The following is a 26,373-nucleotide window of genomic DNA, read 5'->3' as shown; positions in this document are numbered from 1 at the left end:
CAGACACTTTGACCTGACCATGTTTTGCTTAAGTGTTATCTGACATAATTAGGATTATTTTACTCTGAGATCTCCGAGAACATTTTTGCAACGTGGCCAGTAAAAATATTGGCATGGCAGGCACTAATCTGAACCAGGACCAGCAGAAAAATATAATTTTGTTGAGCAGGAAAGACTCTAGAGGGAATGGCTGGAGCTCCATGGCATGATGGTTCCGGAGCTCTGGATCGCTGCCAAAAATAAGGTTAATTTGTCCGGTGCGGATTACTGGGAATGTGTGTGTGTGTGACTCATACTCTTTACTCCAGTGACACAGAGACAGGCCAGAACATTTACCCAGCCTCATTACGTCAGTGACACACCAGTGCTGCGTGGCACCACAAATATTGCTTAGTCAAGTTTCATCAATGCAGAAGCATAAATGCTCTTAGTATATGAATGGAAATACAAATAGGAATAAGAACAGAGAAATAGTACAGTAATGTATTACAGTATTACACTTTTGCCTTTGTGTTACATGAAATAATGTATTTACTCTCAGAAAGCACTTGATCTGCATGTTTATGCAAATATGAATTCAGTTTATAATTGGTGGCGAATCTGTATTTCACACATAGCAGATATTCTTGCACTGCCGCTGCTTGAACTTGTTGATATTTACAGTTTGTGCCTCTTTTCATCCAATATGGCGTGCCAGCTTTTGCTTTGAGGCACAGTTGTTGTGTTGTGTGAATTTCAAAACCACAGAAGAGCTATAAGAGCTAAACACAGTGTACAAGACATCAGGACATGTCACTACAAATCAAAAATCACCATGCCCGTGTTTGCCTGAGTGGATTTTTTCATAAGTATGCCGTGCTGCCGTGTTTATACAGAATGCTGAATTTATCCAAACTCATGTTATTTTCCATGACTGCTCTCATTTAAAAACTAAAATGGAACGGCTTCTGTGTACTGAGGTTAAAGGTCACACGATAACAAGCAGTGATGTCAGCCCTCGGCTACTCTGTGACTCATCTCTGTCCTTCCATTTGCCAGTTAGTGCTTTTTAATTGTGGAACATCTGGTAATAAATTTGAAATATTACTTCTGTTACTTCTGTTACTTTTTTTGGACACCGTAATGAGTACATCTTCATTCGGCACTTCTTTTCATTAGCTCTAAATTACAAGGAGTTGGAATATGAGATTTGCTGTGTAAATGCTATAGCAATAGCTATTTAACTCCATGACTACAGCAGATCTAACCTTCTCAATGCTTTATATTAGTCCTTTGAGATAATGTTTGCACTCAGCTTATGTGAATCCCTGTGATTCATGAGACCCTTTCAAGATGTTAATTAGGTGAACAGTGGCACAAATACAGTATAGTGCAACTTCTCTGGAAAAAACTGCAGAATATGGATGCCAATCAGGGTCAATGCTAATATCAATATATAGGCCTCAATAGATTAATAGGCCTATATATATATATGCTGTGAGTAAGACATAGTGCTGCAGTAACCCATAGCTGATCTATACAGGTGGAGCTGGGGAAGGTGGAGGGTTTTAAAGGAACTCTGAAGCACGCTGCAAACTGCTCTAGTGAATGTAACCAACCATTTAAATGTGTTGAGCAACAAGCTCATTGGCTGCAGAAGTGACATGGACCAAGTAGTTAGGGCTGTAATTATCATCAGCTTGCGTTAAGACCCATCAGCCTGCGCCATCTAGAGTTTCATGACTGAACTGTGTGTGTGTGTCTGAGCAATATATATATATATATATATATATATATATATATATATATATATATATATATATATATATATATATATACATATGATTTAAATGATTGCACATATATTAATTCTGTATTTATACATATGTAATAATTGTAATTATAAAGAATTAAATATCTATTTGGATTTGAGGAGTGTAGGTCATTTTTTTGGTTTTATTTTATTTAGAGTGGCAATTGTTGAGACTGATGTTTTTTTTTTTTTAGACGTTCATCCCCTCATGCTGGTTATCACACTCTCTCACGAATCGCAGGCTTTTTACATGATGATTTGAAGCATTTTTGGGTGTCTGAGGGTAAGAGCATGTGAGTCGTGACCGCAGTCGGGGTGATGAGGTTTCAGTATAAATGCTGTTCAGCGCTGGTGTGTGTGGGTGTTTGGAGAAGGGTGGTCTGGGAGCGCTGCCAGTCTGTCATCACAACCAAAAAGCAGAGCAGTTCCCCTGTTCTCCAGTCAGTCGCCGGGCACGGATTCCCCACGCAGCCGGCCACCCCCTCACTTTCATCATGCAGCACGCACTCACCCACGTCACACCAGCTTGTGACAATGCACTTCTAGCTAAATTATGTTTCAGGGGAATAAATCAAAAGGAATTGTGCCTGTGCGATGTAGGTTGGTTGAACGGTGTGCGTGTTATGGAGGCGGCATGTTGCATTTGAGCACTAAAATAAAGGCTTTGTTCTGACCTAGAAGTAGAAAGCTGAACGTTAGCATTTCTGTTCATCTCAATGGCGGTTGCTTGGCTGGACAGTGCCATGCCAACCAACCAAACCTTGACAACTCTTTTCAGAGAATCAAATGCTTTATGGCATATTTGACTCACATCCATTTAGTAGTTTGTTGGCTGTAGCAATAAATAAATAAATAAAGCATGTCACATGATCCTTCAGAAATCATTTTAAAGGTGCCCTAGAATCAAAAATTGAATTTATCTTGGCATAGTTGAATAACAAGAGTTCAGTACATGGAAATGACATACAGTGAGTCTCAAACTCCATTGTTTCCTCCTCCTTATATAAATCTCATTTGTTTAAAAGACCTCCAAAAAACAGGCGAATCTCAACATAACACCGACTGTTACGTAACAGTCGGGATCATTAATATGTACGACCCCAATATTTGCATATGCCAGCTCATGTCAATCAAGGGATTAGACAAGGGCAGCCAGTATTAACGTCTGGATCTGTGCACAGCTGAATCATCAGACTAGGTAAGCAAGCAAGAACAACAGCGAAAAATGGCAGATGGAGCGATAATAACTGACATGATCCATGATATCATGATATTTTTAGTGATATTTGTGAATTGTCTTTCTAAATGTTTCGTTAGCATGTTGCTAATGTACTGTTAAATGTGGTTAAAGTTACCATCGTTTCTTACTGTATTCACGGAGACAAGAGAGCCGTCGCTATTTTCATTTTTAAACACTTGCAGTCTGTATAATTCATAAACACAACTTCATTCTTTATAAATCTCTCCAACAGTGTGTAATGTTAGCTTTAGCCATGGAGCACTGTCAAACTCATTCAGAATCAAATGTAAACATCCAAATAAATACTATACTCACATGATCCGACGCATACATGCAGTATGCATGACGAACATCTTGTAAAGATCCATTTGAGGGTTATATTAGCTGTGTGAACTTTGTAAATGCACTGTATTATAGTCAAGAACTTGGGGGGCAGGGATCACACGATTTAAAGGGGCCGCAGCCTGAATCGGTGCATAGTTAATGATGCCCCAAAATAGGCAGTTAAAAAAATTAATTAAAAAAAATTTTGAGCTGAAACTTCACAGACACATTCAGGGGACACCTTAGACTTATATTACATCTTGTAAAAACTGGTTCTAGGGCACCTTTAATATTCTGATTTGCTGCTCAAAAAACATTTCTTCTTCTTCTTCTTATTATTATTATTATTAATGTTGAAAACACTGCTTAAATATGCAGTATGTAATATTGACAGGTAGTGGTTGAAATGGGTACTGCAATCCAAATTCAAAATATCAGAGAGAATTGTTTTGCCATCCTCCTTAGACTCAACGCTCATGCAGGTTGCCAGATTGAGGACACAACAGGAACAAGTGCAGTTGACAGTGGGAAGTGATGAGCCTTACACTTAATGTTTGCAACATTTTTATTGCGGAGGCTTTTTAGGTCTGGTAGAATCTGCGATTATTTATTTATTTATTTATTTATTTACTTACTTACTTACTTACTTACTTACTTACCCAGTTTGTTTGCACGCTTCAATGGCTATATACACTGCAATACACTGTGTTTTCCACCAACTGGCAACCCAAGGTCTTGAAATACTATTGGATGAATTGGCAGTGGTATGAATCACACATACCAAAACAAAAACAGAAATTCTGACACGGAACACACATTTCAAAGTAGAAAAACGGGCTGTAGCATTGCCTTTTGGAGAAACAAGTATGTGAATGTAGCATGTTTCCTAAATCTCTTTAGAACAGTCAAAAAAATTGTATACAGCAACTTTGATATTTTTGAGGAAACTTATACATTTTTTTCAGGATTCTTTGATGGATATCGAAAGAATATTTCATCCTTGCTGAATAAAAGTATTAATTTCTTTAACAAAAAAAAAAAACTTTACTGACCCCAAATTTTTGAAAGGTAGTGTGTTTTTGTCTGTTGGCATTACTATGACAACAAATATAGATCTAGCAACTGCAGCATCTGAATAAATGGATCCAGCTTTATTATTTTCAAAATAACTGATATAGTCAGTCATAAAGATAGCATTTAAAAAACCAAAACCTGTTTATGTGCAACTCTCTAAGTCTGGCAATGTTAAGGCAATAACATTTTTGTGCTGATTTTTCCCCCCTAAATGGTCCATTCTTTTGGCTTCTATTCAGAAATGAGATGAGTCAAAATTCTAAATCTGGGTTTCCCAGAAAGCATCTGTCAATGGTGTCTTTTTCTGTGTGTTTGATACTGGTGTTCATGTGCCTGTCGGATCATGTGCCTGTACCCTGCTGCCTCCCCATAATGCAGAGCACACACTGTACGAACATGCCCGCTCTGATGCCAAGCCATTAGGCACAGCAGACCTGAATAATAGCCCCTGTCCTGATGCTGCCACTGCTAATGCCTGTTTGAGAATTACATGGTCGAGTGCACTCACAGATCTCTCTGTGTATTTAGTGTAAAATACAAAAAAAAAAAAAAAAAAAATCACATTTCAAGCATCTCATTCTTAATCTTGATAAAGTTTGCTAATTTCGTGTACAAATCATACAGTGACTTTTAAGGCTTTTATTGTAACTTACAATAAAGTTTTCTCTTAACATTTTTTAATGCATTTGATATCATGAAGATGTTCATAGTGTTAACATTAATATTTACATATACACTACCATTTAAAAGTTTTTTTTAATTGTTTTTGAAAGAAGTCTCTTATGTTCACCAAGGCTGCATTTATTTGATTAAAAACAGGAATGTTGCAAAATATTATTGCAAGTTTAAAAAACTGTTTTCTATTTTAACATATTTTAAATGTTTTTCAGTTTTGACAGACAGTTGTGTGGTGTGAAAACTGTGATAATTTTATTAATTTTATTAACATTTTAGTAAGTTCAAGAGAACAGCATTTATTTGAAATAGAAATCTTAACATTTTTAACATTTTAAGTTGAATAAATTAATAAAACGTTATTTCATATATTATGAACAAACATGAATTAGCACTAATCAATAGAAGTTTTCTAATTTAGCATTAACGTAAATTAATAAAAGCTGCAAAAATGTCATTCATAATTAATTCATAATATTAGGTATCCTGAATTATCTATGATACATCTTTATTATGTTAACCAATGTTAACAAATTAATCCATATTGTAAAGTGTTACCAGAATTTCCATATAAGTAAATGTTTGGCTCACAATTAGTTACGGTTAGTCAAACATAGTTAATAAAGTGACAAAAAATGACAAATAATCATGAATAATATATTTATTATTTTGACAATAATGGATATTAGATAAGCACTCACGCCATCGACTGTTGCTATGGTTACTTCCTCAGATGAATACAATTTCTGTTTCTGATTTACCCATAGGTGAGTCCTGACTAACTTGTAACTTTTGAGATTACTGAAACAGGGTATATTTAGGCGAGTTTTATAGCTGTTTTAAAAAAAACTGTACACTTTTACATCTTAATTATCAACAGTATCAGCATAATTAATGTACTCACTTCCAGCATGAAAAGAATATCCCACTAGTTTCCCATGGGTAGATTTGACATTGTGCTGGCGTTCATCTTGCAAATATAACCATTTTGACTTCAAGACTTGAAGGCAGCATATGTCTAACTGTGTGCTGATTTTGTCTCAGAAGAGTTTGGCCAGCATGTTCTAAAAGTTTTCATCCTCCATGCATTTTAACAAGCAGTGGGTTGTGTAGGGAGTCAGCTGGCTCCAGGCTATGTAGCCCACTGGCTGATCAATGGAAAGAAAAACACAGACCTTGTAAATCCTTCAGGCTGTGTTACAAACTAGAGCATGGTGTGGGTGGGGTCAGGGGTCATTAGAAGAGGGTGAGAGCACAAATTTCTTTTTACATATTTAATATGAATTAAAAAGTATTTAAATTGTGTTGGGACTGCATTACTTCTGTTCTGTAATTTGGTGCCATTATTGAATAATACAGAGATAATTAGTTAAATCCCCTTAGGTGCTGGTTTTCTGCTGTTGTTTGTATGCATTTGCAAAACTGCTTAGGTTAGCTAAAATCAATGTAACCCCCAAGTTGTTGTCGTATTATACTGATTAAAAGTTTACGCATTCAATTGACATCCCTAAATGTTGCATTCATTTGAGTGATTGATTCACATGTGATTATTACCTGTCATAGTCCACCCTAATATGAAAATCCATGCCTTTTACACCCAAAAATTAAAATTCTGTCATTAATTACTCACCCTTATGTCGTTCTACACCTGTAAGACCTTCGTTCATCTTCAGAACACAAATTAAGATATTTTTGATAAAATCCGATGGCTCAGTGAGGCCTCCATTGACAGCAAGATAATTAACACTTTTTGTGCACCAAAAAAAACAAAATGACAACTTTATTCAACAATATCTAGTGATGGGCGATTTCAAAACACTGCTTCGTGAAGCTTTGAAGCTTTAAGAATCTTTTGTTTCGAATCAGTGGTTCAGAGTGTGAAAGTCAAGTGATTTCAGAAAACGAGGCTTTGTTACATCATAAGTGTTTCGAAATTTCAATGGTTCACGTGACTTTGGCAGTTTGATTCACGCTCCGAACCTCTGATTCAGAACTCTGAGGCAGGGCAAGCGTTGCGAGCTTTTGTTTACAGTAGCAGGTTGGCGTGGCAACTGTTTTTGTCTATCGTTTTGTCTGTTATTGCCCGTATTTCATCACGCATCAAAAGCACGTCTCGAGTCCCTCACGTTCTGCGCTGCGTTTTTTTTTTTTTTTTTTCTGAGCGCTGCATCTCGCGTTTTAGACGCAAAGACATGTTCTGTGTGAACAAGTCCTTACACTGTAAGCTAATCAGCTAAAGTATACGTTTGCAATATTTTTATTCCAGAGGCTTTTTAGGTCGGTTAGAATCTGTGGTTTCTGACCCAGTTCATTTTGCTCACTTCCATGGCTGCAATACGCTTTCCAACAACTGGCAACCCGGACAAAACAGACTTTCTGACATGGAACGCACATTTCAAAGTTGAATGAATGCCGAGTTCTGTCATGAAATTCTAGATGGCACAGGCTAATGGTTCCTTAACGCAACCTTATGACATTTACAGTTTACTACATGGCACAAGCTGATTGGTTCCTGTCACATTTGCAGCCAATGAGCTTGCTGCTCAACATTTAAATAGCTGGTTATAGTATACTATAGCAGCTTGCAGCACGCTTCAGAGTTCCTCTGAAACCCTCCACCTTCCCCAGCTCCACCTGTATAGATCTGCTATAGGTAGTTTTACATATGCTCTTTGTGCAGCAGCAGTATATCCTGCATGCCATAGCAGCATATCTGTGTATATTGGCAGTAGCAAGGCTCTGTACTTGCTCTGCAGCAGCAGCAATAATCTACAGCAACAGCGTGGCAGATCTATTCCACCAACACATGCTTAAAATCTTCAGAGAGTTGTCATGATAGAACTGGCTGTAGAATTGTTTTTCAGAGAACTTAGCATGTTTACTAAATCTTGTGGTATTTTTATGCTTACAGCACCTTTAAGTCAGAGACTTGAGAGGAATGACTGGTTAGTGCATAAGGTCATCTCATGTGATATCCGATACTTCCTGATTCCTGGAATGCTAACAATACCAGAAGTCTACTCAAGGAAGTAAAGCACTGTGTTGTTGTTTCCCATTTTCCGGTGAAAATACCAATCTTTTCACTTCACCCTGTACAACTTGTGTGCTTCAAGTCCCTTAACGTCATAAGGAGCTGAAACGGAACTTTGCAGATTTTCTCTCGAACACCTGCGCCACTGTGAGCTAATTAAAGTTAATGAGTGAATGAATAGAGTTGTGAGTCATGTCTGTTTACCCAGCATCCCTCAGCTGATGCTCACAGTGAAGCATCTTGTGAATGAGTCTTACTTGAGACCCAGATTCAAATTAGACTGTGAGCAGACTTTATTTGTGAAGCACACAGCTGCTCGCTCGGATATGGCCAAGTCGAATGTAGAACAGGTAGTGAATTTTTCAGATCGCATGCTCCTTTACCCATTGACTCAATCGCAGGAAGAGTCATCAAGATTTTTTTTGTTGCAGCAACTGCAGGGTTTCATTTAAGAAAGGAAGCAGACAGAGCAGGGTTATTTTCTGAATGGGCTTGTATATATCTATTTTCTGAGTTGAGATTGTAGGAGACCTGTACTTGAGACTAATAACATCTGTATCTGATACAGCTTTTCTGGCTTTGTTTGAATCACAAGAGCAAGCTACATGTGGGTAGATGAAACTGGTAATTTAGTGATCAACCGATATGATGTTTTCACTGTTGAAATTACATGCCACATCCACTTTTAGAAAGTGGAAAATGGTGGTTAATCATATTTTAAAGCAGGTATCTTCAGACCATGAGCCCCCTTGGTGAATAAAATTTTTTTTAAGCATGGTCTAGAACAATGTTTATGGCATCATATTCATTACATAAGGATTGCACAATATGTTGGTACCCTATCTAGTCGATATTAAAAACCTTAATTAATTGATATTGGATATTTAATTGTGCATGTCTCATTTCCCCTATTTGTACATTTAAATTACCTTTTCAAATCTCAAACATTTATTTTAGTTTTTAGTGTTTTATTTTTGATTAATTTTGACAAAATAGTATAGAATTGTAATATCCTGTATTTCCCTTCGAATAAATCACCAGTGAAATCTGACAACAACCGTCTCATAAACTTTGTTTCTAAACGCTCAAATGGCAAAGAGCGCGTCTGACTGTTTCTATAGAGGGTATGCATAGACGTCACTTTCCCGCCGGAACGCGCTGCCTCAGCTGGACTGAGTGGCAAAAGAACTTGCTGCGTGACTTGATTTAATGGGGGAAAGTGCGAAAAACGCGACTACACAACTACACTAAGGTCGGGCTCAAAAGTGTTCCTTATGACATGTCAAAGAAACCTAATTCATGGATATTGACATTTATATGTGCCTGATTTCGGCGCCGGGGAAATACGTAAAGCAAATCTGCCAATGAAAGCCTTATATAGGTAGGTCTAAATCGGAGTGATCACTTATATCATTGTTATATATTTAGTCATATCGTCCAACCCTAAAACGTGTATAGTTTTTGTCAGTGTTTATTTAAAAACACCCAATTATGCAGAATATAAGATGGTAAAGCTTCCTCTATAGGAACCGGAGCTTCTAACGGCCGCTGCAGTGATGCGATGACTTTACCAGTCGGCGATTGGTTCTTATTTAGAAGGCGGGACTTATTCCGCCATATTGCATGTTGTTCTTTCTCCCATTCAAAACAATAGAGTACCTCAGAGATGACGTGTTTTTGTAGGCCAACCCGGAAGTTAGCGGCGCACGGGTTCCCTCGATCGAAAACCTATGCATTTTTCCCATAGACTTTTGGAAAATCGCAAAAAAAGTCTAAAGTCCCCACCAAAGGAAGTAGTCCCTTTTAGCAACTTTTTAGCAACCGCCGCTTTTTAAGACACAATAAAGGTTTAAAAAAAATCATAAGCAGGTTATAACTGGTGTGTTTTATGTCATAGATCAAAATGTGAAAATATTTAGAGGCTTTGTTAACCACAGACCTTATTTCAGGCGATTTAGCAAAAACCCTTTCAAAAAAACCATAGACTTTAGGGCGATGGAACCAGAAGTCCTAAAATGCGAACTCACTTCCGGGTTTTGCACAAAAACACGTCATCTCTGAGGTACTTCATACGAGTGACGCATCTTGTCTTTGTTACTATCCCATGAGGCCACGAGAGAGACTTTGTGAGTTGAAGGGACATAACTGTCTCTGGTAGCTCAAGTGATAGTAACAACATTGCAGATACTACACGCATTCAAACTATTTTCAACGGTCATGAAGTAAATATAAAAATTCAAATGTAGTACCTACTCAACAGTATGCGATTTCAGACGCAGCTCATGAAAATGAAACAGAAACCAAACTGAACATTACAGAAAACAGCTGTGCTACTTAATATTTTTGTGGAAACCATGATACATATTTTCAAGGTTCTTTGATGAATATCCATGGCAACTAGGAATTCAAAATGATCTCATACTCATGAAGAGAGGCTGATCAGATTTATAATAATCCACAGTATATTTGAATATTTTTTTTATGCCCGTAGATGCTGATAATGGTTCAATATCAGATGACACATCACTAGTCTAGCTTTCCCTTTTGGCAGTCAGTCCTGTATTTCCACATATGTGCTTGTGCATCATTTAGGGGGTCCACAGATGCTGTAGAAGCCTCTAGTATTCCACTAATTATGTTCTATCTCCATGACAACACAGCTTCTATACAGGGATTTGGCCATGTCAGAGGCTATTACGCACACATTTGCTGAAACAAACACACCGGTTATGTAACCCCCGTCGGTCGGTGGTCTTCTTTAGGGTTATTTCTGAAGACAATGTGCTGTGCCCTGAAGTGACAGTGAAGGTGGCCACAGCAGGCAACTGGGGCATATCTTCATGTACCATGCCTGCTTCCTGACAGCGTGATACAGGTGTCAGTTTGATAAATAACATCAGGTGACCCACAATCGATAAGATTATCCCTGGCACGGTGCTGAGGAGCTCACAAGCCCCCTGCACGCTGTCACTCTGATGCTGTCTGCGGGGGACTGCGCTCTGGGGACCAGGTGGCATCTGACCTTCACAGCTTGAACTTCACTGAGTTTGTACAGTTCTCTCTGCTCATGAGGACAGGACCGGCGTCATATTCCTGTCGATTTCATCAGCCAGGAGACTGCGCTGAGAGATGCTTCATGTTGGATGACATGGACTTTCCCAGAGCTGTCCACTGGGGTTGATGGGAAGTCCTGTCTCAGGTGTCTTTGACGGAGGTGTTTTTGTTGTTGATGTTTGGCAGTCTAGATGGGATGTTATTTATGTGTTGCCATTTGGGGTTTGTAGCTAATTTTCACCAGGGGATGTGCAGTCGTGATCAGTGCTCCTGTTGGAATGATGTGTGTGTGCTGCTGTGTGACTGGATGACTGTAGGGAACACTGCTTACATTGACAGCGTTCTCCAATGGCCTGCTGTTATCTCTACACTGATTGGACAATGAGGCTGTTAGATCTACATTAGATCTGTCTGTCCATCCATCCCTTTGTCTATATTTTTATCTATAAATCTATCTATCTATCTATCTATCTATCTATCTATCTATCTATCTATCTATCTATCTATCTATCTATCTATCTATCTATCGTTCGTTCGTTCGTTCGTTCGTTCGTTCGTTCGTTCTGTCATTCTATATCTATCTATCTATCTATTGTTCTATCTATCTATTGTTCTATCTATCGTTCTATCTATCTATCGTTCTATCTATCTATCGTTCTATCTATCGTTCTGTCATTCTATCTATCTATCTATCTATCTATCGTTCTATCTATCGTTCTATCTATCTATCGTTCTATTGTTCTATTGTTCTATCTATCGTTCTATTGTTCTATCTATCGTTCTATCTATCGTTCTGTCATTCTATCTATCTATCTATCTATCTATCTATCTATCTATCTATCTATCGTTCTATCGTTCTATTGTTCTATCTATTGTTCTGTCATTCTATCTATCTATTGTTCTATCTATCGTTCTGTCATTCTATCTATCTATCGTTCTATCCATCGTTCTATTGTTCTATCTATCGTTCTGTCATTCTATCTATCGTTCTATCTATCGTTCTGTCATTCTATCTATCGTTCTATCTAGCGCTGTCATTCTATCTATCTATCGTTCTATCATTCTATCTATCGTTCTATTGTTCTATCTATTGTTCTATCGTTCTGTCATTCTATCTATCTATCTATCGTTCTATCTATTGTTCTGTCATTCTATCTATCGTTCTGTCATTCTATCTATCTATCTATCGTTCTATTGTTCTATCTATTGTTCTGTCATTCTATCTATCTATCTATCTATCTATCTATCTATCTATCTATCTATCTATCTATCTATCTATCTATCTATCTATCTATCTATCGTTCTATCTATCGTTCTATCTATCGTTCTGTCATGCTATCTATCGTTCTATCATTCTATCTATTGTTCTGTCATTCTATCTATGTATTGTTCTATCTATCGTTCTATCTATGTATCTATCTATCGGTCTGTCTATAGTTCTTTCTTTCTTTCTGTCTGTCTGTCTGTCTGTTGTCCGTTCTGTTTATTGTTCTATCTATCGTTCTATCTATCGGTCTGTCTATAGTTCTTTCTTTCTTTCTTTCTTTCTGTCTTTCTGTCTTTCTGTCTGTCTGTTGTTCGTTCTGTTTATTGTTCTATCTATCTATCGTTCTATCTATCTATCGTTCTATCTATCGTTCTGTCATTCTATCTATCTATCTATCTATCTATCGTTCTATCTATCGTTCTATCTATCGTTCTATCTATCTATCGTTCTATTGTTCTATTGTTCTATCTATCGTTCTATTGTTCTATCTATCGTTCTATCTATCGTTCTGTCATTCTATCTATCTATCTATCTATCTATCTATCTATCTATCGTTCTATTGTTCTATCTATTGTTCTGTCATTCTATCTATCTATTGTTCTATCTATCGTTCTGTCATTCTATCTATCTATCGTTCTATCCATCGTTCTATTGTTCTATCTATCGTTCTGTCATTCTATCTATTGTTCTATCTATCGTTCTGTCATTCTATCTATCGTTCTATCTAGCGCTGTCATTCTATCTATCTATCGTTCTATTGTTCTATCTATTGTTCTATCGTTCTGTCATTCTATCTATCTGTCTATCGTTCTATCTATTGTTCTGTCATTCTATCTATCGTTCTGTCATTCTATCTATCTATCTATCGTTCTATTGTTCTATCTATTGTTCTATCTATTGTTCTGTCATTCTATCTATCTATCTATCTATCTATCGTTCTATCTATCGTTCTGTCATTCTATCTATCGTTCTATCATTCTATCTATTGTTCTGTCATTCTATCTATGTATTGTTCTATCTATCGTTCTATCTATGTATCTATCTATCGGTCTGTCTATAGTTCTTTCTTTCTTTCTGTCTGTCTGTCTGTCTGTTGTTCGTTCTGTTTATTGTTCTATCTATCGTTCTATCTATCGGTCTGTCTATAGTTCTTTCTTTCTTTCTTTCTTTCTTTCTTTCTGTCTTTCTGTCTGTCTGTTGTTCGTTCTGTTTATTGTTCTATCTATCTATCATTCTATCATCTTTGTCAAGCCAGTGTTCAGAATTTGTCTTAACAATCAAAAAAGTAATACACATTAGTTGAATTTCTTTATTATTGTGAATTTCTTTGAATTTCTGTTTACTTTTAATTATGCTTCATTATATATTCAAATAATATATATTCATTGCTCATTAATTGATTTTGAATTTAAAAGGCAATTCAATTCTGATGAAGCATTGGCAATGACGTCATTCTACATACATTCATGACTACTTATATATTTGTATGTTTCTGAAAATAATTTCCAATGTAATTTCTACTAATAATAAAAAAAGAAGATATTTTTACTGAAATAATTTTCAAATCAAAATTTCAAAGCTTCAAATCAAAGTTTGTATTGTTTGCATTCATCTTTGAGTTGGATGGTTTGGTTCATGACTTGAACCAATGACTCATGACTCATGAAACAAAACAAAGAAACTAATTTCAATCCTCATTACATACCTATTTGCAAACAATCAGGTTCTCAAATAATCTGTCTTAATCCCATCTGTACCAACATTGTGTTAGCCTAAATGATGTTCCATTGTCTTCTCTAAACCCTCATTAAATCCCACAATCCCTGGCTGCCAGACGGACAAGACTCCTGATGCTCTCAGCATTCCTTAAAGACATTAACCTATGGCAGTATCTGCTGTTGTCTTGTTCTCTCAGTGTCTCTGTGCTGGGGCCGGACTAGTTGATGTTGTTTCCCTTAATTAGAACCGAGTGTTAGAGAGGTAATGCGTAGGAGTGACTCCCCAGTGGGAGACATGCTTATTTGGGATTGAGAAGATTTAGCGCATGCCCATTTCCTGTGGAGCTTGAAAACTGAAGTGCACAAAATTCTCCTTGTCTAGTGATTAGAAATGTAAAGGACAGAAAGGGTGTTAAAATCAGACTGTTTACTGTTAAGCACTAAGAATTAATTTTGTTATTTTTTTCCTCATTCCATCATTATGTTTGATAGGGATGCACTGAACTCTTTGCCTATGCTAATATTTCATTTTGTGGGCATGTAGATATATTTCTAGTTTAAAGACTGATGGCTCTGTGAATAGTTATCACATGGTAGACACATTCAGAACAGATGTTTTGAAAATTTGAAAGTCATTGTGGGCCAATCATTACCTGCATCATGCTTTCTATGGTATCTATGAAATGCTGTTCTGAATAAAAGATTGAGGAAAAGAGACAGGCCTCTGGAGGTTGGATGTGAGCTTGTCATGACTGAAGCAACTGTCTGAATAATGTAGTGTAAAGAAGTGTGCTCATAATCCAACTCTATAATGGAGAGATTCCACTTAGGAGTGCACTTTATGACGCTTGTACTTGTTAAAGTTCAGTTCACTTGATTCTATATATATAGTTGTGAGTTGTGAGTAGCTGTGCGATATGGCTGTATATCAGCATGGCTGTGATTCACAGCGTGCTGATATACAGCCATTTTGCATGGCTACGAGTATGATATTGTGTTTATACAACAGTTTAACGGCATGAGTGTAAATAAATAAGAAACAACAACAGAGTGTCTTTAAAACCCTATTTTGTGCAGCACTACTTCCTTCTGCCATGGATTCAAATCTCAAGTTGACAGTTTGACCAAGCCTCCGTTACTAATTCTAAAATGTCACTTTAGAACTAGTAATGATGGAATGTTGAGTCCCTCCATTGAAACTTTTATTTTGTACAGTATTATTGAGAGCGAGAGAGAGAGATCGCCTGAGTGAGTATTACCTGTGTTTGATATAACATTCATTCAGGTCGATATCCATAATATTATATCCATTATAAAAATCTGTCTGAATGTCTGCTGAGGAAAGCGATCTTCGTCCTTTTTACAGTTAAAGGAATTTTCCATTGCAGTGTTAAAAAAAGTCCTTTGTTTACTAAAGTCCCTTTCAATTTCAAAGTCTCTTGTGACTGACTCATTGACTCATAATTTGCCGCCATCTAATGGCATATTAATGTAACTTTCACTCAATCCAATTCACTCAATTACGCACTAATGGATCCTTTCTCACTACCAAATATAACATATTATTTATATAAAATAATATTTACTGAACAACAGTATTTAAATTAACGACAATAGCCATTATAAATGACAATAGGGAATAAACACAATTGTACAATTCAATCAAACATACAAAAGCAGTGCTCTACAGGATGTAAGTTAAATATAGCATTAAAATTAAATTATTACATTTATCATAGCCCAGTTCGATTTGAATTATATCTCATGTTTAACCACTATAAGAGCCAGCGGCAAATCCCCGAGATGAAGCTGTTCTCGCCGGGTACACGAGCACTGAACGGCCGCTGACGACCTGGAGCTCGCTTCTCAGAAAACAAATTATAAAATAGGTGCTATGATTAAATATGAGTCACATAAAGGTCTAAACAACTATGTTCTTGTCTAAAAAAACTCTTAAAACTACAATCTGTGGTACAAGAAGTGTAGTATTTGTAAAAAATATGGAGGATTTGCTCGGCCACCATGAACGGTGAAAAGGTAGGAGTGCTGTTATCACTAGAATATTGCATGGCTCTCAGCCAATCAGATTCAAGAACCAGAAAGAACTGTTGTATAAATCCACTGCCCAGTTAATGATCAAAAATGATTCATGCAGTCCTGACACAAAATAATTAAGTAAACTACAATTTTAAATGTATTAGGTCGACTGAACACAATGAAATCGTGTTACTTTAGCACATTTTAATTAATTAAATTGAACAAGAGGCAAACATCATTGAATTAATTTTTTTTGAGTGTACAATACTAACAAACCATGGGTGCAAAACATGGTTTGTTTGATGTTTTCATGAATGAAAATTCACAAACCACTTTCATAACATTAGCTAGCTATACAACATTACGTTTATGACATATTTAACCAGCCCAAAACTCTCTCTCAAGAGTTGTTGGTTTCAAAGATACCAAAAACAAAGTCTACTTGCATTTTTGTTTTTTAATAATAGTCCCTAAAACACACTGCTGTCTCTGACAGCGGAATCAGGGAATGTTCTCTCTCTGCGTCTCAGTGGGTGTTTCTGTCAAATGAGTGCAGCATTGTCATGTTTTCCTGTCTCTGGAACAGGTGTTTGGTGACCGCTCTAGTGTCAGCAGCTGTGGTTGAGCGCTGCACATCCCTCAGCTGATTGAAGCATCTCTATGTTTCATAGGTGCTTAGACAAATAAAGCGTTGATGCAGTAAACTCTCTCTTTCACACAGTGGATGGAGGGCGGTGCAAGCAGATTGATTTCTATTCAACCTGCTGTCTTAGTCTAGAGAGATTAGATAAAGCTCAAGCTTGAGATCACCTCTGTATGTCTCAGAGATGAGATTGCTGGTCTGATGGACAGTTAGAGTGAATCAATATTTAATCACCTGATGTGAGAGGATGACCTGCAAGGCCATGGGAAATGAAGGCACATTTGAACAGTATCTGTTCAATGTTATATAATCTATATTTATTTATGTATTTTTCAACAATAAACGTTTAATTTATGCAAAAATGCATGCAAAAGTCTTTGACAACCAGTGAAATGTTTTTATTGTGCATTTAAAAAAATCCAAAGAGCATCTTGGGCTTCAGTGGAAACAAAATCATAAACCAAGTCAGATGATCAATGTCGCAAATGTATTTATTTAAGAAATAGTGCCAAATTGAAAATATTTCTTATTTTTAATATTTTTTATTTATTTATCCATTTTTTTATTTTTATTTAAAATTTTATATTTTCAAAGTGACACCAGACTTTTGGATTCCACTGTGTATGTGTAAGATGTGTCCTGTTTTCATACTAAGAATGAGATTGGAAAATCTACCATTGAAAAAAGCGTAACCTCCAACTTGGATCATGTTATTGATTTTCGCACAACTCTGACAGAAATTCAGTCAATGTTTATGGATACCATAGAAATGAATGAGAAGTGTCATGAATCCTACCAGTCATAACATTGTCTGTGAAAACAGCATTATTAAAAAAACTTAAACTAATGTTTACTGGCAAGCATGTTGAAGATTGGCTGACATGCTGTCAATTCATTGAATGATAAGCAGCATATTGAGCATATTGAGCATATTGAAGCCTCTCCCTCGTTGACATCCATTTGTTACACTTTTTTGCTAACCTTGGAGCCTTGCCTTAAAGTGGCTTTGATTGAGTTTAAGTGATTTTGTTTGTTGTTCTATTTAGCTAAATTATTATTTTATTTCAGTTTTAGTTGAAACCCATTTTTAATAGTTTTAATAGTCAATAACGTCACTGGTAATTAAAGACAGAATTCACCCTTCGCAAAGACCCGCCCCCTTTAGTTACTGTTGCTTTATCCGACAAGCCATGGCGCTGTCACGCCACACAGAGTGAAAAATACATCGTGGAGCAAAGAGGACACTGACAACACGTCGACAGACAAGACAGAGCAGGTTACTTATGATATTAAACAAAGTCCTAGCTTTCAAATTGTGTAATTTTTTAAAGAAATTCGAACAATAAATACCGTTTTGTGTCCTGACAGATTGCCTCAGCTCAAGCGGCTCGTGAACCGATCATCTCTTCCTACTAGTTAATTTATAGCATCAAATAAACATGAATGAACAGGAGAAGGAATGTTGTTTCAAACGCGGAAAGACGTCAATACACACCATTTTTCAAGTTCAAGTCCACCGAGGTTAATCTTCTAACTCCTGACTGCTTTGTCAGACAAAATGGCAGATTCAGCGTCATGATTGGTTAGATCACTTGTCAATCAAACTCCCGGCGATGGGTCAATTCTTTTTGGGTGAAAGTTTTTAGTATTTCAGCCTGTTAAATTGAATTGAATAATATTTTTTAATTGAATCATTAATTGAACTGAACATACTCTTTTCCATAAGGCCAGCGCTTGAGGACAGAGCCTGAGTCCAGACTGAGGGACAAAGATCAGGCTGATTAATAAGTACAGCAGTGCCAGAGAGCAGTGAGTCACTGAGCCTCTGCCATTTTCTTTCTCCCCCTTTATTCTACTCTATTAATCTCATCTTTTTTGGGTCTGTAGTTTCTCTCACGCTCTTGTCCCTCTCATTTCCTCACTCTTCATCACTTTAACTCTGGCTTTCTTCTGTCCTGCCTTTCTCTGCTCCTCATTGTCAGTTCTTATGTTTTTTTCCTATGGTCCTCCCCCGCCTCCCACGCTCTGTGCCGAGTACCTCTGTAATGCAGTTCATTACTGTCTATTACTGTGACTCACAGCTTGACTGCACAGTCACAGGTGTGTTCCCGTACAGACGGCAGCGATCGCACCCAGCCTCCAGCCTCCAGCCCCCCACCTCTCGCAGAGATGATAGTAGCTCTGATTACAGCCATCGATCAATGTGTATAGTCGGTTGTGAGAGCGTTCACGTGTGTGATGGGATAACGTCTCAAAAGCTGACCTCAATAGTGCATTAGCGCCCGCCCCCTTTTTCTGTATTTTTTCCATTCATTTTTAAAAAAAAAGTCTTTGTCAAAGAGTTGAACAAGCAACGAGGTCAAACACAACACAACACACTTTGATTTAAAACTAAAAAGTGTCTGAAAAACAAACAAAAATACAAAGGTACAAGATTGAGTCCTTAATGGCTTTAGTGAGGGAAAGAACTACAATCCCATGAAGCATTGAAAGCATGAAGCATTGAGATATATATGTATATGTGTATATATATATGTATATGTGTATATATATATATATATATATATATATATATATATATATATATATATATATATATATATATATATATATATATATATATATATATATATATATATATATATATATATATATATATATATATATATATATATATATATATATATATATATATATATGTATATGTATATGTATTATTATAAATTATTATTTTATTTCAGTCTTAGTTGAAACCAAGGAGGCTTTCGGTCATTAATGCTCCATTAAGGATAGAAATGATATAAAACTGTACTAAATGATTTATAGGGGTATTATGTCTAATCTGTTGTTCCTTAAATCCCCATGTGGTCTGTTGGAAGCTCTGCTCAATGCTTAGTTCACCCTTATTGAGTGGAGGTTGTTAGAGTCGAATCAGATGAACTGTTTTAATATTACAGAAATCATTTCACTTTTAACAAGTGTTTTCTCAACATTGCATATCTAATCAAGTATTTTGAGAGCGTAGAGAGATGGCCATTCGCAGTGCTTCATGGGAGTAGGTGGAGCTAACAAGATCTTGTAAATGTAGATGCAAGCAGATGAAGTAAAATAAACATTTCATAAATGTGCATTTTGGATATTTTCATTCCAGTTTGAAAGAAGACATGTTATGGAGGTTAAATTGACCATTGCATGAAAAAACAATAGCGTTTCCTGTAGTGTCTTGCCATAAGTAGAGTTGTCAAAAGTACCTACATTGGTACTGAAATTTTAAAAATGTGACCCTATGAGCACCGTTGAGTGGATTCGTAAAAACACCTCTGATTGGCCACCGTTCACGCGCTAATCAGATATGTCTGTGATTGGCTACATTGATCAACGCTTCAAAAACATTGTAAATAGTCATCAATGATGCTTTTCACCAAGCGCTTACACAGATACACACGGGAGCGTTTGAAAGCAGGCGTCTATCGCGGACCAAACCCTCTCGCTTTCAAAACGCTTTCAAATTCAAACCCTTCCATGTGCTTTCAAACCCTCCCATGCATAGAGTGCCCCAGGGATGACGCGTTTTTGTAGGCCAACCCGGAAGTTAGCGGCGCACGGGTTCTCTCGGTCGAAAGCCTATGCATTTTTCCCATAGACTTTTGGAAAATCGCAGAAAATAAGCTCTGTGTTTAACAAAGGGTTATGACACTTACACGTTTTGTCTATCAAGATAATCTTTACAAGTTAACACAACATTTATAGATTTTGAAGCCTAAATAAAGTCGTCAGATATAAAAGGCTAACAGTAGGCTATAAACGGACTACAGCACACCATGGTCGCGGATCAACGTCACCACCACCAAGCTTCCTCAAACTTTATTTAGAAAACAACTTTATTTATAAACATGCTCGCTGATTATGATCTGTGCTGTTATGAATACTTATCCACTTTTTCATGAGAAATGCTGTCCAAATGTCCCGTTTTTAATGATGACGTCTAAAGTCCCCGCCAAAGGAAGTAGTCCCTTTTAGCAATTTGTTAGCAACCGCCAATTTTAAGACACAGTAAAAGTAAAAAAAAATCACAAGTGGCTTATAACTGGTGTGTTTTATGTCATAGATCAAAACGTCAAAGTATTTAGAGGCTTTGTTAACCACAGACCTTATTTCAGGCGATTTAGCAAAAACCCATTCAAAAACCCATAGACTTTACGGCGTTGGAACCGGAAGTCCTAAAATGCTAACTCGCTTCCGGGTTTTGCCTACGAAAATGCGTCATCCCTGAGGCACTCTATAGATCATTGTAGCCAATCACAGCGCTCAACAGCGCTCAAAGCATCACATTTTTAAAATTTCAGTACTGACTCTAAAGCCTGGGACACACTGCACAATTTTTAGCTGTCCCAGACGAAAGACTCTTAATCGGTGGTCCTATGTCGTACAGTGAAAGAGGTTCAAAGACGGCCGTTTTCCCGGTCTTGCGACCAAAGATAGCCTACGATCATTTTCTGACAGTGTCAGAAATTCAGCATGACCAACGCACAGTGCGAATTAGAATTTGCTGCTACGACCTGCCAAAGTGTGATTCAACGTGGTCTTTTTGTTTACCACTAGCGCATGCTGATGACGTTTTATTATTCTATAGAAACTTGCATCGTAGCCTACGAGTCAGTAGGTGTCATCATCGTACAGTCTACATGCATGTCGTACCCAAGTTTAATAGATCCATGTCGCACAGTGTGATTTGTAATGATCCTAGAGGATTGCTAAACTCGTGCAGTATATCCCGGGCTTTAAACAGAGCAATGTTTAGATAGCACCACAAAGACAAATGTAACTTTTTCACATAGGAATGAATTCTACAGATGGCTTACATATAGTTGTATAAACTGACGTAGACGTATTTAAAAATTACATAGCTTCCATGATTCAAAGAACAAGGGAGGCTTTCGGTCGATAATGCCCCATTAAGGATAGCAACGATATAAAACTGTACTAAATGATTTATAGGGGCAATATGTCTAATCTGTTGTTCATTAAATCCCCATGTGGTCTGTCAGATGCTCTTCTCAATGCTTATTTCACCTTTATTGAGTGGAGGTTGTTAGAGTCGAATCAGATGAACTGTTTTAATGTCTCTGTGATGAGATACTAAACTCCCGTGTGCATTGTTTCAAAGCTTTCTTCAGTTAAAGCATCTTACCTATATGAGATATTGTCAATTCCACAATAAACAACTGAATAGAGACAAAAGAAACTAGTGAGAGTGTGAAATGTTTGTTTTAAGAGTTTATTTGTATGTTTATATGCATTATTTTTGCCTAAAATGGATGGTTGTGTGCTTCGAGCGTGAGACCAGAGTAGCTTGTGGGTGTATGGGTGCATACAGAAAGCCGTGCAAACCAGCAGGCACAGAGAGATTATGTAAATACATCTTCATGAGCGTTCAGCTCGTTTCTCAAATGCACAGCGCTTTGTCTGCACGTTTGCTGCTCACTAGATGATGGATCCGAGAAACACAGGAAGTGCCATTTCTTATAGTGCCTCTTAGGGCATTGCTGTTCAAATCAGAGCTGCTTTTGGGAAAAGACAGTTATCGTGCTGGGTTCTCAAGGGGGAAGCACTTAACAGCCACTTAGATGATTCATTTTGTTGTATGCTCTGAAATTAGAGGTGTAGATTAGCAACATATTTGCAGCTTGTTGATCAAGTCTCTTTCTGCATGGCCGCACATCTTCAGGGTAAAAAATAAGGCAGTAAAATCTCATTGAAAGCTAGTGACATGTCAGGTCAGGGGCCCTGCTGTTCAGCTTCTTTTGGGAGGCCCCTGGAAGTAGTCCAATGAAATCCCTGTCTGCATGCATTTTCCCTTCATGAATGTGCATTTTAGCTGTCTAAATGTATCATACAGGCTCTTAAAGGGAAAAACTTGAAGCTGAGAACGCTTAAGCCGCTGCCCCCGGTGGCACAAGCCGAGCAATAAAAGTGCTATTACCGCTATAAACATCTGATTGCTTCCACAAATGCAGTCGATTATGTAGCACAAAAAAGGACCTTAATTCCGCTGAGATATTGATAGCATCAATCAAACAGCGAGTCGATAGGTAGATTTTACCCAGCTGTCACGGCAGATGCAAATCTCATAAATGGCCTTTCATGTAAAAAATTATTTTGATTTCATTTGGCGAGCGGATCTCCATAGATCTTGATTTATGTTCTTCTTGGCACATGAGCACTTGGCTACTTGTCAAAAAAGATGGACGAACGCATTAGTCGTGCTTTTGTGCTAATATGAACATCCTCTTCATCTTTCATCGGTGAGATTAGGGGGTTGGGGAACTGTTGCCATTGTTTATTTGTTTTTGAAGTGAGCCCACAGCGCTTGAGGCGGTTGAATCCCAGGCACAGTAACAGGTAGTTCGCCCTGACTCTGCCTTACTGAAATATTTAGCTGTGCTCCAGCAACCAGCAGTAAATCTCATTCCCAGTTGCAATTGCGCTCCCGTCATGGCTGTTTACCTCACAAAAGGAGAATGAGTATGAGGCAGAACACAATTGCTTCTGCAATAAGATTTTCCCTTGCATCATGCAAGTTCATCGATAGCGAAGCCCACTAGGAAAGAAATGGAATTAAAAACTTGACTCGTGAGAACAAATGGCTGTTATTAAAGGAATTCATGAAGCAGTCGGTAATAATAAGATGCTAATTGCTTTAGTTTATTCAGTGTTTTGTTTGATCTTTTCCTGCATACCCCTTATCAGCTCCTCCTTCTATGTTCCTTCAGGCTCCATTGAGGCTTGCTTAAGTCACCTGCTGAAGCGAAGAGCAGCCGGATTCCTCCGCAGCGATAAGATCGCCGCTCTCTTCACCAAGATCGGCAAGGTGAACACCACGGCCAGTGAGATCTGTCGCAAGGTTCAAGAACAGCTACAGCAACAGGCCGAAATCACCAGGTCTGACTTCTTATTGTGCTCGATAATAATTATTATTATTTTTTTAAGTTTTAATTGAATAAACTCCACCTCCAAAAAAACTTTCTTTTCAGCTGATATCACCTAGGCCATGTGGGCAAATGGTCAATCATAGTGTACACTATACCTTAAGCCTTCATTTTTTTAGTCAAACATGTAGCCTTTCAAAGTATACTCCATTCGCAGGCGGTCAACATATGTGTTCTAGAAAGTTTCATCTTTGTCCAGTGTCTGTTATTTTTCTCCAGAAGTTATGACCGATGCAAATGATTTTATATTCTTTTAAAGCAGAACTAAGTAACTTTTTTTACCTTCATAAATAGTTTTCTAAGTCCTTACGATGGTTAATTGACTTGTAGTGGTGTGTTTGAGGCGAGCACTAACCCCCTCTGGCACGTCTACACCACAAAACAGCACTTGCAAGTTGAGCTTCGCCGACCCGAAACAATCTCACCTCATGTTCACGCGAGAGTGACAAAATGTTTTACGGTAATTCAGAAACAATGTATATATTATGACTTTATAAGACAATTTCGAAAATTACCCACCTCCATCGAGATTTCTTGTACTGTATTTGCAAAACTACTGCCCTGGTGAGCGTTGTAGTCGTTGTAGTCCAGAGCTGCGCTTGGAGTATTTACGACAGTGTGATTCACTGAAGGAACCTGTAGGGGGAGCTTCGCAAATCTTACTGAGTTCCGCTTTAAACTAAAGTTGCGGCTATCTCATAACTCACTCACACAAGGCTCGGGCATCTGTTGTTATTGCAGTCTCTGGTATTTTGTTGTTGTTGTTTTGTTTTTCTGTCTCTTTAGTTTTAATTTAGCTGGGGCCAGTGTTGCCACCTTGTGGAACAACCGATTAGTGCAAAACAAATTCAACGCACGGTTACAAAAATTGAGTGGCACACGTACTTTACTATTCTGGTGCACTATATGCATAAAAACCGAAGTATACTTTGGGCTTTAGCCTTGACGTGTCCCACTTTTTATAACTCCGGGCCCCCAACCATTGTCATAGCCAATAGCCACATAGCTTTTGTTTTTAACTAGGTATTCCAGCCTTTCTAAAATCTGGTTAACAACAATGCAACAAAATTTACAAAAATAATGTCAAGTCACCATTATTTATATAGCGCTTTATTCAATACAGATTTACAGCGATAAACAGGAAAATAATAATGATGCAAACAGAACTTAAATCTGCTGTAAAGCAGCTCTAAAACATTCTAAGACAATAGTGTTATTATTCAGTTGAAGTCAGTTCAGTTCAATAACAGTGTCAATGGTGCAAAATTCGTCAATAATGAAACAGTCAAATCAGCTATAAAGCAGCTTACAATAGATTTGAAAAAGAAGCCTTGATAATTGACTGCAAACTCACATTTAGGTTGAAATACCCAATTTTTTTTTTTTTTTTTTTTTTTTTTTTTACAATCCAATCAATTCTTGATTGATAAAATAAAGTTCCACCCTATTTTTTTCTCATCAAATATCCTGTTTCACTTGCATAGATGCAAACTCCTCACTTTTAGGTGAGAACTCCTTTGGGATTTGCATAGATCCAATGAGAAAGTGTTTTATGGGGGGTAGGGGGGTCTTACAAGGTTATCCTGCATAGCATTTAATTAGTTATAACATGAAATTTTAACCAAATGTTGATTTTTGGTCAAATGTTGCAACAATGTTAATTTTTTGCAAGAAAAATTACAGTTTTGAACATTTAAGGGATTTTTACATTTATTTTTACTACCCTGTAAGTAACTACAAAAGAGCATGTAAAGCAAATAACTTAAAAAAAAAATTACAAGCACAGCATGCCCCCGCCCTGCGCAATGTTCTCACCTTTTTTCCTCTTTACCTGTTTGCATCCCTGCACTTGAAATATGTCACTTTACGAAATAAAACAGATTGCAAATGCCATTTTATGTTGAAATTAAAAGTGAAATGTTTGCGTCACTAAAGGCCCATGCATACCATAACCATAATGATAACTATATTAGTGTCCACACCAGCAAACGATAACATTCTGTTTATTATACAGGTAAACATGGACTGTAGTTTTAAATGCTCAAGCTCTTTAAAGTCAGGTGGATTGTGATTGGCTGTCAGTGTTTTTATCGTTCATCACCTGGAGAAATTGTTCTGAAAATGATTCCAACAATATTGTTTCTCTATGTCATTTATAATTATAGCTGTAACGAGGCGGGACACGAGGTGAGATCCATATGCAAGCTTTATTAAACTGAGTTCGTAGTCAAACAGGCAATGGTGGAACAACAGCAAACACGTATGGCAGAGAGTATAGGCAGAATCGTAGTTGTGGAACAGGCAATGGGTCAGGGCGGGCAGATAACAATCATAAATCCAAAACAGAGCAAATAGTCCAAAGGGCAGGCAGCAGAGAATCATACACAGGGAACAGACAGGAACAGTCACGGGCAGACAGACACAAGGATAAACGCTCAGAATTGCAACAGAGTATACAAGACCTCCCAATGTGTGTTAGGATGTGACTAGCTTATATAGTCCAGGTAATGCGTGGCAGCTGGGTGTGTT

At 37.3% G+C, this 26,373-nt stretch overlaps 1 protein-coding gene across 6 annotated transcripts in view; it reads left to right on the top strand.

Annotated features, from left to right (window-relative positions):
* sgsm2 (small G protein signaling modulator 2) overlaps nt 1-26,373 on the top strand; it is a 60,479-nt gene that overhangs the window by 6,147 nt on the left and 27,959 nt on the right. For all 6 annotated transcript variants that reach the window (XM_048160477.1, XM_048160480.1, XM_048160479.1 and 3 more), the window contains exon 3: nt 23,629-23,797. In XM_048160477.1, coding sequence (XP_048016434.1) covers nt 23,629-23,797 — 169 coding nt within the window. The remainder of the gene's footprint in view (nt 1-23,628; nt 23,798-26,373) is intronic.

The sequence above is a fragment of the Megalobrama amblycephala genome, linkage group LG16 (assembly GCF_018812025.1).
Source record: "Megalobrama amblycephala isolate DHTTF-2021 linkage group LG16, ASM1881202v1, whole genome shotgun sequence".
Taxonomy (NCBI): domain Eukaryota; kingdom Metazoa; phylum Chordata; class Actinopteri; order Cypriniformes; family Xenocyprididae; genus Megalobrama; species Megalobrama amblycephala.
Note: the sequence above shows the minus strand (reverse complement) of the source record. Positions and strands in the feature narration are given on the sequence as shown.